We start from the raw sequence: 14,687 nt of genomic DNA, 5'->3' as shown, positions 1-14,687 counted from the left end.
AAAACGACTCAATGGCTCAATTTGGGCAACTATACCGTCCCCAATTCACCCAACCCCAACGCCCTAACTACGATGACATGGGCACCGAACTCCATTACGGAAGCGCCGTTGGCCAGAGCCCCTCCGGATATTGGGAGCAAATGATGACACATCTGTCAAATACCGCTGGAACTTCTACCGGACCTTCCAACCAGCCATCGCTCGATCAGGTTAGCACCCAAAGACCACAAACACCTCAAGAAAATCGTGGGAGACCTCGGAGACAACCTAACGCACCGGGATGTGGAATCGGAGGACGTTATAATCGGGCGGGTCATTAGGTTTTTGGTCTTTCCAATGTAATCAATTATTATATATTTAATGAAGTTATTTTATTTTCATTTTTATTTATTATGTATTAAATAATAAATATTAAATATTAAAAACAAAAAATATTAAAAAAAAATATATAACTAACAAAAATTAAAATAGAAAATATTAAAAAAAAATACTAGGAGGGGGTGTATGCGCCAGATGTGGTGGCGCATACACCCACCAAACAAAGCCCACAAAGGTGTCGTTGCCCTTGGCGCCTCCTTTAGGAGGGCCATGCAGGCGCCAGATGCATGGGCGCCTCTTCATGAGGTCCAATGCATGTGTGCCAATACATCTGGCGCCTCCTCTTATTTTTTGGGGAGTGCGTCAACTCCCCCGGCGCATCCTCTCCCAAAGTTGGTTATTTTAGTATTTTTTTTGAAAAGATGATTATTTTCTTTTTTTTTTTTGAAAATCTTGGTTATTTTAAAAAAAAAATCACCTCTATTCTCTTCTTTTTATTGTTTAAATTGATAACTCTTAAAATTTATAATCTAAATTAAATTAAGTACCATTTGAATAAATAAAAAATATTTTATTATTATTATTATTATTATTATTATTATTATTATTATTATTATTATTATTATTATTATTATTATTATTATTATTATTATTATTATTATAGTAACTTCAATCACTATAAAATAGTGATATATTTTTTTCAAATAAAAATCGAATCTTCATATCTTTATGAAATTTTTATTCCACTAAACCAACAATATTGATAATTATATAGAAATATCATGTATAAAATTCTGAGTTCGAATCTTTAAGAAAAAAATGAAAATAGAGATTATTTTGTTAGTTAGAAGTATAAAATTCAAATTCAATAAAACATGAAACTTTTTTTTTTCATCCTCTTTTCAGTAAAGAGGAAAAAAATTAACCATATGTTGCAATGATTAATCTTCTCAACTTTTTATTAGCTTTGTGATCATATCAACCACGTGTATTTCTATACTGCAATGAGTTACTTCCAGCTTGTCATTACCAACTTGTTTCATAAAAAAATATGGTTTCAATGTGCTTGATTTTGTTGTGTGAAAGAGAAACATGATTTTTTATCCAAAAATAATGTCACAAGTTTTCTCAGCCTTCAACTCAATTGGACTATTGAATTCAATTATTCCCTTCCCCTCCTATTCATAATTTTAAAAAACAATTCACTTCTTAGATATATTAAATAATTAATATATTTAGTTTATATAAAAATTAATATATTGATTATTTTATGTATCTAAAAAATAATGTTTATATAATCTGCAGTTTATATAATTCAACGATTTCATATCGTGTGGAAAAAACTGTTAATAAAATATAGATGATTATTATTAATAACTTTTAAAGATTAACTAATGTTTTAGAGAAGATTTATGAAATAAAAAAATGGAGAAACAGAAAGGGATAAATTTTGTCCATTAATTCAATCCATGTAACATAATCTTAAAAAATGGAGAATATCAAAGATGAAAGTGTTTGAGAACGTGCAGGTATTCTCATTTATACTTTTAACAAATCTAGACCATTAAACAAATTTAAAGGTGAATATTTTAGTCCACTGACGAGGGATTAAATTAAGCCCTCATCTTAGCATTCACCATCTAGTAGAGAGGACAATTTGATTCACTTATTCACCATCTATCTAATTTATCCAAAATAATAATAATAATTAATTTTCATAATAAAACTAAGTATTTTTTTGAAAAAAATAGCATTATTGGATGATGTAAAATTAATTTATTAAAAATACAAAATTTTATATTAAATTAAATTGAAAATAATGAGATGTACAAAGATTAGTACACTTGGATTGTGTTAACTTTGTTAGAAGATGTAATTCATTGTTTTGTAGAAAAACTAGTACTCGATTATATCGAAGTAGCTAATCGAAGTAGTAGGAGTTAGTTGTATTCGACTGAGTCGAATATAATATTTAGTTGTTGGGTCAAAGCCAAAATATAAATTTGTATATTTTGGCTTGAGTTGTATGTTTGGGTCAGGGTCTTGGTTGTCTATATATAGGCATACCTTGTAATTTTCAAAAAACTTTATAGTAATCACTTCAGTTTTACTCAATAATATTCTTCTCTTTTCTCTTTCTTCTTCATTCTTCTTGAAACCCTAATTGTTCCATAAGTTCTAACAAATTAGTATGAACGAGTCCAGTTGCGATTCAGAGAGAATCTGTAATGGCAAACGGAAACACAACATCAACGTAATTTCCAGCGAATCTACCGGTTTCCAAAGGGGAGAATTACGAGAGGTTGATTGCACAAATGAAGGTCATCTTCAGATTTCAAGATGTGGCTGAAATTATGAACGATGAAGTACCTGCATTGGAAGAGAATGTGAGCGATGTTCAAAAAGTTGCACACAATGAACGAACAAAGAAAGATGGAAAATCTCTATTCTTGATCCATCAATGTGTGGATTCTAGCGTGTTTGGGAAGATCATTGAAGAAGAAACAACAAAAGGAGTGAGGGACAAGTTAAAGAACTTGTACGACAAATATGAAAAGTTGAAAAGGGTAAAGTTGCAGACGCTGAGAAATCAGTTTTAGATGACTCAAATGAAAGAAGATGGGTCCATTTCAGAATTCTTTACGCGTGTGGTATCGTTAACAAATTAGATGAAGGCGAATGGTGAATCAATCACTGATCTGTAGAAAATTGAGAAAGTATTGAGATCTCTCACTGTAAACTTTGATTACATTGTCGTATTCATTGAAGAGTCCAATAACCTAGCTGAGATGAAGGTGGAAGAACTTCAAGCTTCATTGGAGGCTAATGAAATGAGACTGAAGCAAAGGAACCCAGAGAGAGAGAGAGTGGCTGAACAGACATTGCAAGCCAGATTCACCAAGAAATCTAGGAAAGAAAATATGAAGCAAAGAAAGAATCTTGCTAACGATGAGAAGTCAAGTAAGAATTTAAAGAATTACTCTAATTCAATCAGGAAAGTTATGAGCAATAAATATTCGGGGAAAATAGTTAACATAAAGGAGGTACGGTGTTACAACTGTCAAGGATTTGATCATTATGCTCGAGATTGTAGAAGAAAGAAGGAATCTAGAGCAAAAGTTGATGATGAAGTGAAATATGTACATGCTGGAGAAAACAACGCTCATGATATGCTAGTCATGACAAATACTCAGTTGAATAATGAATAAACCAATATGTGGTATCTGGATTCAGGAAGTAGCAACCACATGACTGGAAATAAAAACTGTTTTACCAAGTTAGATGAATCATTCAAAAAGGTGATCAAGTTTGCACATGGCAAGTGTCTCGGCGTGAAAAATATCTGAACATAAACAAACGCTCGAAATACAACAGAGTTGCCACCGAAGTTTATTTATTCTAAAAGGAAAGCAAAAATGTCGATAAGATCCTTAAAGAAAAAGAAAATGGTCATCACAACCAAATTCGGGTTCGGGAGTCAGTTATGTAAGGGGAAAGTATTAACACCTCTCACATCCGTTGTACTCAATAGGAACCATTTAGTTAGCTGAGAATATGAGTGTTAGCGTATGATATTTTTTTCTCTAATTATTATAAGTTTGAAAGGAAAAATAAAAGGACTAAAAAATGTTTTTTTATTAGGGCGCTTGACAAGATTGTGAGTCTTGTTCCTACGTATCCTCAGGTGTGATGAGAAATTCAAAGCTACGTAGTTCTGGGTAAGAAAAAGAACTATGTCTTGGTTGATTTTCGTGAAATATGTTTATATCACATTCTAGCGGTTAAATGTTGCTTGTATGCTCGCGGATGGGAGGCTTAAACGTTGTTTGTATCGCGGTAAAATGGATCATGTTTGATCGCATTCTAGTGGTTGAATGTTGCTTGTATGCTCGCGCGTGGGTGGTTTAAAATTTGTTTGTATCATATTAGAATGGATAAAACATTGTTCATTTGTGAAAAGTTTGCGATCGCGCTGAGGCGGAAAAATGGTTTGATGAATTGAAGTTATTTTTAGGTAGAAGACGAGTATTTGAAAGGCAAGTTATACAACAGGTATCCAAATTCTCTGGAAAAAGATAGGCATACGCCTAACTAGTCCTTTTTCATCCAAATTAATTGTGAAAAGGTTGGATATGATTAAAGTCTTTTGAAGATGACAAGTACTTGAAAGGTAAGCTATACAACAGGTATCCAAGTACTGAGGGAAAAGAGGGGCATACGTCTAACTAGTCTTTTTTCATCCGATTTAATTGTGAAAAAGATTTAATCGAATTAAAATCTTTTGAAGATGACAAGTACTTGAAAGACAAGCTATACAGCAAGTATCACTACTACAAAATAAATATTTTGTCACACTAAACTACAACGGTATGATTGTTAACCGTGATAATACCTCATTTTTGGACACACTTTGTTCATTTATATTTACGAAAATACATTGCACTACAGTCAAACTAATAAACCGTGATTATACATTTATGGAGTGACATGGTTGGAATCCCAGCTCCAACAATTTTCTACTTTTTCGTTACAATTAATGTTGTCCTTATAATTACAATATATATATATTAAAATTAAAATACCTATCACCACGGTTGTTAATGTGAACCGTTGTGAAAGTCATTACATTTCATCACGGTTTTTGAATACAATCATGGTGAAATTGTTTACTCATATATAATATAAGTGAATTAGCTCTCGCTTCCTGACAATATCATTGTATCTATCACAACAAAACCCTAGTACACATTTTCTCTCTTCTTCATCATCATTAGTTCTCGATTCATACTTAAAGGTATTCTTCTTCTTCCTTGTTCTTTCTTTTCCGTGTATGTTTTTTTTATGTTTCACATGATTTTTTTCTGGTTTGAGAGTTTATGGTTTTTTTTTGTATGTTGTTGTTGTTGTTATATGTTATTGTTTTCTTATTCCGATTTCAAATTATTCTCTAAACATGAATAATGGAAGCAACAAACTTATCCACGAGATTCAGGTTACAAAGTAGGTTATTGATATGGTGGAGTTATGGCTTAACAAAGTCAAGGAAGCTAGATTTGTTAGGAATCACATTACTGTTGTTGAATTGTCTGATGGAACTGGCTATAAGAAGATTCTTTTCAAGAATCTTAACCCTGAAAAGATGAAGAAGGTAGAAGCTATTATGAATGACCTAATGAATATGGATGTAACTGATTCTGAATTAGATGAAGACCTTGAGAATTGCACGAATTCAACCAGACATGAAGATTGAAGGCCTTTGTTATGTTGTACATGATTTATTGTTGGTTGTTGCTTATTATGTTAACAATGTACTGCTGGTTGTTGTTGCTTGTTATGTTATTAATGCTAGTTATGTTGTGGTTGTTGTTGCTTGTTATGTTACAGTGTACTGCTTATTTATATTACAGTGTACTACTATTTGGATTAACAATATACTACTGGTTGTTGTTGCTTGTTATGTTACAATGTTAATTCTAGTTTTTATTTTCAAAACAGGTTAACATTCTGAAAGTTGTTTATATTTCGAAATATGGTTCAAGAGAGATCATACTATGGGTGTGGTTCATAAATGATTTTTTTTTCTATGGAGAAACAATATAAGAAGTATGAAGCAATTTTGGAAGCTTCATCCGCCTTGTACTTTTTATTCATGGCAACACAAAGTAGATCAACTTTAGATCATTCAACGAATATTTTCAATAAAAGGTATGTTGTTTCTGTTTTGTTGATGTATGTTGTTGTTGATTTTATTATAATGTATGTTGATTCTTTGTTTCACCTACCCTTCATTGAACATGCATTCATTTAAAGTGATTTAGAAAATAATAATTCGAAAATTACGTTATATTTGAAATTCAACTTAGATTAAACATGTTTTTCGAATTGCATCCATCTCGTAATTCATCTATATCGCTCTTTAACACGTAGAACTTGATTTATTGCCCTAGGTTCTTCAAAGCAACGATTTTTCTCTCTATTAATTTATATTGAAAAACATTAAATTTATTGAGAAATTGGATAATCTTCATCGTTTTCATCATAATAATCTTCATCATTGATTAAAATAATGATGATGATATCGATGATGATGATCCCGAATTAGTCAACATATCGATACATTGCAAAATAAAATAAGAATGAATCGGTTCTTTGAAGAATTTGAGGCATTGAATCAAATACTACGTGTTAAGAAGCAAGAGATGAATTACGGTATAAATGTAATTTGAAAAAAAATGGTTCGTTTAAGTTGTTTTTTAAGAATAATTTAATTTTTCAAATTATTATCTTCTACATCAATTTTAATGGTTGTATATGTTTAGTGAGGTGTAAGGAAAAACAAGAAATTTATATATTTTATAATAAACTCAGGTGCTTTTCACAAAAGTTTCCTTTTGTAACCGTGGTGAAATGATAATTATATTTCAAATAAATTGTTGTTGTTGCTGGGTTTCGAACCCATAACCTACATATATATCACAACAATTATTTAATCTACCTGTTGTGATAGGTAGCGTGCTACATAACTTATAACCACGGTCGCACGTCCGTTATGGAAGCAACCATACATACAATCACACACTACTTAACAACGGACGTGCAACCGTCGTTATATGTGTTTTGCAACCGTCATTTTATGTGTTTTCCGTAGTAGTGTATCCAAGTACTCGGGAAAATAGGGGCATACGTCTAACTAATCCTTTTTCATCTGATTTAATTATAAAAAGGTTTGATATGATTAAAGTCTTTTAAAGATGACGAGTACTTGAAAGGAAAGCTATGCATCAGGTTTCCAAGTGCTCGGAAAAAATAGGGGCATACGCCTAACTAGTCACTTTTCATCTGATTTATGGCGAAAAGATTTTTGAAGCATTTTTTATTAATTTTGCAAAAGACTTGATGTTGATCAAGTGTTTGATTCACATTTAATTAAGTTTGAAAAAAAAAGACTTGATGTTGATAATGTTTTACTTGATGTTTTAGAAAAGGTTTGATTTTTATGGTCATATTACTTTTATTTTATTATCAATTAAAAAGTTAGATAAAAATAAAACATTTAAAAGGAGGGGGGATGAAATTCAAAAAGAGTGATGTAAAAGCGATACACAAATGGGTTTGGCCCAAAACAAGAATAAAAATAAAAAAATAAAAAAACAAATAAAAAATGGGGTGTAAAATATAATTCATGGGGTGTGGTGCAAATAAAGTGCCTGGGCCCAAGTCTGGAGGCCCAAACCCTTTCCCCTCACACCATTAGGGGGTGTGAGGAATAATCAGGGCGCTACATAGAGTAAAAGGGCCAAAGTACAATGATTGGAAGGCCCGAGCGCTGAGTCAACAGATGGATGTTGACTCATTTAAAAGCGTTGATCACTATACCTATAAGGGGTCAACTAGGTCAACGGTCAGGATGGAAGGCACATGTGGGGACTCCTGTACAGGAATCCCTTGGGTCAACAATGGTTAACTAATCCAGTGGCCATAGAAGCGTCACATGACCTAGTGATGCATGAAGGACATGGATGGAGGTTGTGAGCATATGAAGGATTGAAGTGTGTGGAGAGGTTTTGAAATCTGTGTGAGTTTGAAGATATTTTGGTGAATTGGTTGTAAAATCGTGTGAGTTGAGTGAGGGAATTGGTGCGATATTGATGAGTTGTAATATGTGAGATTTGGATAAGGATTAAGAAGGAAAATGTGTGAAGTTTTGTGCTAATTTTATGGAGTGGGGGGAGGAACTCGTGTCACAAAATTGTAGGCCAATGTGCAACTTTTTCATATAATCATCCATGTGAATATGATGCTATGATTGTAAATTTTGAATGGTGTAATAAAATCATTTTTTATTCTTCTATAATTTAGTTTCATTGCATTTGTTTTAGCTTGATTTTAAATGTTGTGATGATGAAATGGTTGATGATTCTTCTTCTTTCCACTTATTTTCGTGCATACCTTGGGCGGAAGTGATGATCGTGAGATTGTTTCAAATTGATCAAAGTTAACAATTGTATGGTAACATTCACATTCCAATTCTTTTACTTCTATATATGGTTAAAAATAACTCACACGCTCATGGCATGAAGTATGACATTGTTTCAAATTTTCTTATGGATGACATTCATACTTTAATGGCGATGCATGCATGGTGATGTAAGAAATCCAATTATTGTATTCAAATGTAAGGTGGAGAAGAAAGTTATGAAATTCAACATTTTTTCTCTTGAATGAAGAAGATGATTAATCTGGAATACATGGTTTTTGCTTGAATTTAGATAATAATGACAACATGGATGAACTAATGATAATGAGACTAGAATTTGTTTTTTTCAACGTTACTTTAGTTTTTATTTGACTTTTGATAATAAAACTTCTAATGAAATAAATCATATATAAATGTCCTAAAAGGAAACTAAGTTAAAATGACAAATGAATTGATGGAAGTGATAAAGGCGTAGACTAACAAAATGACATAGGAAAAATGATTCACAAATAGTAAAGAGTTGACTTTTCCTTAAATATGCAAACTGACTTAGCTTATCAAATGATATGTGATGAATGAGGATTCAACTTTGGGCAATCCAAAAGGTTGAATTTTGGTTGAATTATGACCCAAGGGGATGCAATATATGTGGTGAGGCAAATGACTGTATGACTTAAAGGCAGAATTTAGGGTATGACAATTGTCCTTATTTAATCATCTTAAACCCGAGAGTATGAATGATAATAGTCTTTATACATTCATGGTGGAATATAATTAAATACAAAAAGACTTAAATTTTGTCCTCTGAAATATGGAAATGAAACGTGGAGGGGTTAGGAAAACAATTAAACTAGGATAGGATGCAACATCGTCATCAACTCGAGAGTTGATGCTTAGATCATGGCGAAAACAGATCACAACAAAAACAGATCATCATCAACTCAAGAGTTGATTCTTAGATCGACAATAAGATATTTATTGACACGACTGATGATACCTATATCGAAAGCAAGATCTTCATTAACACATGTGATGATACCTAGATTGACAACAAGATCGTCATCACCACGAGTGTTGATACCTAGATCGACAACAAGATCATCATCAACACAAGTGATGATACCAATATCGACTACACGATAGTCATCAACATAAGTGTTGATACCTATATCAAATAATAGATCGACATCAACAGTGCTGGTACCTAGTACGACAATAAGATCATCATCAACATGAGTGGTGACACCTAGATCTACAACAAAACCGTCATCAACACGAGTGTTGGTACCTAGATCTACAACAAGATCGTCATCAACACGAGTGCTGATGCCAAGATCGATAACAAGACCGTGACCCAACATGAGTATTGATACCTAGATCGTCACCAACACGAGTGTTGATACCTAGATCAACAACAAGATTATCATCGACACTAGTGATGATACCTAAATCGACTACAAGATCGTCATCCACACGAGTGTTGATACATATATGGACAACAAGATCATCATCAATACGAGTGTTGATACCTATATCAACGACAAGATCATCAATAACATGAGTGCATACACATAGATCAACGGCAAGATTGTCATCAACCAGAGTGTTGGATAGACAACAAGATCATCATAAATAAGGAGTGTTGATACCTAGATCGACAACAAGATCTTCGTCAACACGATTGCAAATTCCTAGATCGATAACAAGATCACCATCAACACGAGTGCAGATACCTAGATCGACAAAAATATCGTCATAAACACGAGTGGTGATACCTAGATCGACAACAAGTTCGTCATTAACACGAGTGTTGATACCTAGATCAACAACAAGATCGTCAACAACACGAGTGATGATACCTAGATCGACAATAAGATTATCATCAACACGAGTGTTGATACCTAGATCGGTGACAAGATTGTCATTAACACGAGTGTTGATACCTAGATCAATGACAAGATCGTCATCAACACAAGTGTTGATACCTATATCGACCACAAGATCTTCATCAACACAAGTGTTGATAACTAGATCGGCTACAAGATTGTCATTTACACGAGAGTTGATACCTAGATCGACAACAAGATTGTCATCAACACGAGTGTTGATACCTAGATCGATAATAAGATCGTCATTAAAACGAGTGTTGATACCTAGATTAACAACAAGATCATCATTATCACGAGTGTTGATACCTAGATCAACAACAAGATCATTATAAATTAGGAGTGTTGATACCTAGACCGACAACAAGATGGTCATTACTACGAGTGCTGGTACCTAGATCGACAACAAGATGGTCATTACTACGAGTGTTGATACCTAGATTGACAACAAGATCATCATAAACACTAGTGTTGATACCTATATCTATAACAAGATCTTCATCAACACCCGTGTTAATACTTAGATCAACCACAAGATCATCATCAACATGAGTGTTGATACCTCGATCGATGACAAGATCGTCATCAACACAAGTGTTAATACCTAGATCAACGACAAGATCATCATCAACATGCATGTTGATACCTAGATCAATAACAAAATTGTCATCAACGCGAGTGTTGATACCTAGACCGACTACAAGATCATCATTAACATGAGTGTTGATACCTAGATTGATAACATAATCGTCATCAACATGAGTATTGATACCTAGATTAATGCAAGATCTTCATCAACACTAGTCTGATACCTAGATTGACGAGAATATTGTCATCAACACCAGTTCTGATACCTAGATCGACAACAAGATTTTCATCAACACGAGTTCTGATATCTAGATCGACAACAAGATCATCATTAACACAAGTGCTTATACCTAGATCTACAATAAGATTATCATCAACAAGAGTGTTTGCACCTAGATTGACAACAAGATCATCATAAATTAGAAGTGCTAATACCTAGATCCATAACAAGATCGTCATTAACACGAGTGCAAATTCCTAGATCGACAACAAGATCGTCATCAGCACAAGTGTTGATACCTAGATCAACACAAATATATTCATCAACACGAGTGTTGATACCTATGTCGATAACAAGATCGTCATCAACACGAGTGTTGATACCTTGATCGACAACAAGATCGTCAATCAACAAAAGTGATGATACCTAGATCGATAATAAGACCATCATCAGCACGAGTGTTGGTACCTAGATCGGCGATAAGATCGTCGTCAACACGAGTGTTGATACCTAGATCAACAACAAGATCATCATCAACATAAGTGTTGATACCTAGATCAACCACAAGATCGTCATCAACATGAGTGTTGATAACTAGATCGACTACACAATCATCGTTTACACAAGTGCTGATACCTAGGTTGACAACAAGATCATCATTAACACGAGTGCTGATACCTAGACTGACAATAATATCATTATCAAAACGAATGTTAATACCTAGATTGACAACAAGATCATCATCAACACGAGCGTTGATACCTAGATCAACAAATAGATCATCATAAATCGAGAGTGTTAATACCCAGATCAACAACAAGATAATCATCAACACGAGTACTGATACCTAGATCGATAACAAGATCGTCATCAACACAAGTGTTGATACCTAGATCGATAACAAGATCGTTATTAATATAGGTGTTGATACCTAGATCGACAATAAGATCGTCATCAACACAAATGTTGATACCTAGATCGACAACAAGATCGTCATCAACACGAATGGGTATACCTAGATCGACAACAAGATCGTCATCAATACAAGTGGTGATACATAGATTGCGGTAGTAGAAGGCCGTTGAAAATATGTACCGGGGATTTACCAAGAAGTTTGCAGGGAAAATTTCCAAGGAAAGGTTACAAGGGAGACGCATTAGGGAAGTCTACCGCCTGGGAGCACATAAAGAGGAGCCTCGTTGAGGTCAAACTCCTTTGGGGAGTTGTAAATGGTTTCACTAGGGATTACTCTCAACTTCCATGAGTGGTAACAGAATCCCGACTTATGTTATGCATGTATGCTATGTGTAATGCGTTTGCCGATGCATGATATGCCTTTGGTTACTTGGAGTAATACACCACTCTGGAGTAGTACTTCCATGAGTGATGATGAATGTGATGATATGCATGGCATGATGATAGAGAGAAGCAACATGATTAATGCATGAGGATGATTTACATCAACTCTGTTGTTATTTAGAGTGTTCCTTACGCTTGGGTATTTTTCGCGCCATGACAACTGTTGACTCTGCTAGGGATAATCTAGAGAGTCAAACCTAGTTTAGTTAGCTTTACTATGTATGTTAACTTTATTTATTTGATTTCTTCTAATATCTATTTATCTCTTATGTGTAATCTTTGCTGACTATTTATATGCTACATGGTTCTTATGTGTTGTGGTCTGGATATCCTAGTTGCTTATACACATTGTGAGAAAGGCTCTATACTCAAGTCAGAGAAAAAACATAAATTTAAATTAGTGGTTGCATAGTGTTGACCTTATTGACGTATGTCTCATTTGGTTGGCATAAATACCCCGCCTAGAGTATATCCTCTTGGAAGTATTGTTTTCTAATGAGTATTCATTACGGTGACAATATTTTCAAACAAGGTCCACGACTATAAGGACTTTTTTTCTAGAACCTTGGAGTCGATGGTTGTGTAGTGTTGACCTTCTTAACATATGTATTACTTGGTTGGAACGAAGGCCTCACCTAGAATAGATCCTCTTGAGGGTATTAGTGTTTAATGAGTATTTGTTATTAATGACAACATTCTCATGTATGATCCATGACTCTAGGAACCTTTAGAGCTCTAGAGACACCCTTTGTGAATCCAATGTGTAAAAAGAAATGTGAATCGTTATGTCACAAGAAATCTGTACCTGGACCGTTTGAAACCACATGGCTCAATAAACCAAAAACATGCATGAAATAACATTTCATTTTCACAAAAAAACCTTTTGGCATATCAAACACAAAAATTCACGCATTCACATTTTATCAGCATGCACGAATATATTTTCTGCAAAAAATAAACTCTTCCCGTCTTTTATCTATAACCAACAACCTGGCTTCCCGACACTCTTACAAGACCCACATCAATTATTGAAGAGCAATGAATCACTTGTAACAGAACCATACTGCATTAGGAGAAGATGTTGACTTGATGAAAATAAAGTTGGACCAACTTTTTGAGGCCATGTTATCTCTACCCAATAGGGAGAACAACCTTCAACATCCCATTGTTATAGAGAATGTTATCCCCACACTTGGCTCAGCTTCAAATCCACCACTAGCTCCGATCATAACTGCACCATTTCCATATTACAGACTTTCTCTTGGGTATACCCCACCACAAGCTAAGGGGCCTGCTCACCCTTAGCTTGTGCATATCACAATACCTAACATGAATGAAGGCCCTATCATGCAAGAAAATCCCACTATCCAGGATGGGCATATCTCACCTCATGATGTTATTGATTATCATCGATTTGCATACCACATGCCAAATCCTAGAAATGAACACTCAGTAGTAGACGTCAAGATCCCATAAGAGAGGGACCCAATGAGCAATATCATATTCTAGAAGAAATGATAATGTCTATTGAAATGCATGATGTGAATGGCCTTGATGCTTTTGACATGTGTCTGGTTCTAGACGTGGTTATAACCCCGAAATTCGAAGTACCTGACTTCAAGAAATAAATGGGTCTTAGCTGCCCAAGACACAATTTGGCGTTGTTCTCCTGAAAAATGGCCTCATATACCCGCAAAGATAAGCTAATGATTCATAATTTTCAAAAAAGTTTGAATGGGGCATCGCTGAGTTGGTATAAGAAGTTAGAAAGGAGTCGTATTCAGTCATGGAGGGACCTAGCTGATGCCTTTCTAAAGCAGTTCAAGTACTATATGGACATGGCCCCCAATCGCATGTAGTTGCATAATTCATCTCAAAAGAGCAATAAATCCTTCAAGGAATATGCACAACGGTGGAGGGAATTAGTAGCCCAAGTGCAACAACCACTCTTAGAGAAAGAACTGGTTGACATGTTGATGGATACACTGAAAGGATCTTACTATGAGAAAATGATATGGAGAGTGTCCTCAAGATTCTCTGATTAGGTAGTGATGGCGAAAGGATAGAAAGCGACCTTAAAACTGGAAAAATACAAGGTGCCTCGAGTAGCCAGAATGGCGAGAAGAAGTCCCCTAACAACTTCCAGAAGAAGAAAGACGGTAAGGCTAGTGCAATCACGTAAAATAGGGGAAATTCTCATTATGCGTCTGTCATACCCCAAAATTTTACCTCCCTTTTCCTACCTTTTTGCTTAGCTTCATTTTCATACAATCATATCATGCATCATTATGTCATCAGCATGACCATTTCATTTGGTCATGGATTCACAAGCATGACC

General features: G+C 34.3%; 1 protein-coding gene across 1 annotated transcript; it reads left to right on the top strand.

The window, feature by feature from the left end:
• Positions 1 to 2,633: 2,633 nt before the first annotated feature.
• LOC127078732 (uncharacterized) lies at positions 2,634 to 3,527 on the top strand. Its single transcript, XM_051019164.1, has 2 exons — positions 2,634 to 2,885; positions 3,024 to 3,527. Exons 1-2 carry the CDS (start codon positions 2,634 to 2,636, stop codon positions 3,525 to 3,527), a joined length of 756 nt encoding a protein of 251 aa, XP_050875121.1.
• Positions 3,528 to 14,687: the final 11,160 nt, after the last annotated feature.

Source organism: Lathyrus oleraceus, chromosome 5 (assembly GCF_024323335.1).
Source record: "Lathyrus oleraceus cultivar Zhongwan6 chromosome 5, CAAS_Psat_ZW6_1.0, whole genome shotgun sequence".
In the NCBI taxonomy this organism is placed as follows: Eukaryota; Viridiplantae; Streptophyta; class Magnoliopsida; order Fabales; family Fabaceae; genus Lathyrus; species Lathyrus oleraceus.
Note: the sequence above shows the minus strand (reverse complement) of the source record. Positions and strands in the feature narration are given on the sequence as shown.

Coding starts and splice junctions, on each gene's coding strand:
- LOC127078732 (XM_051019164.1), top strand. CDS start 2,634: ATGAAGGTCATCTTCAGATTTCAAGATGTGGCTGAAATTATGAACGAT. Junction 2,886..3,023: donor AATATGAAAAGTTGAAAAGG/GTAAAGTTGCAG, acceptor ACTGATCTGTAG/AAAATTGAGAAAGTATTGAG.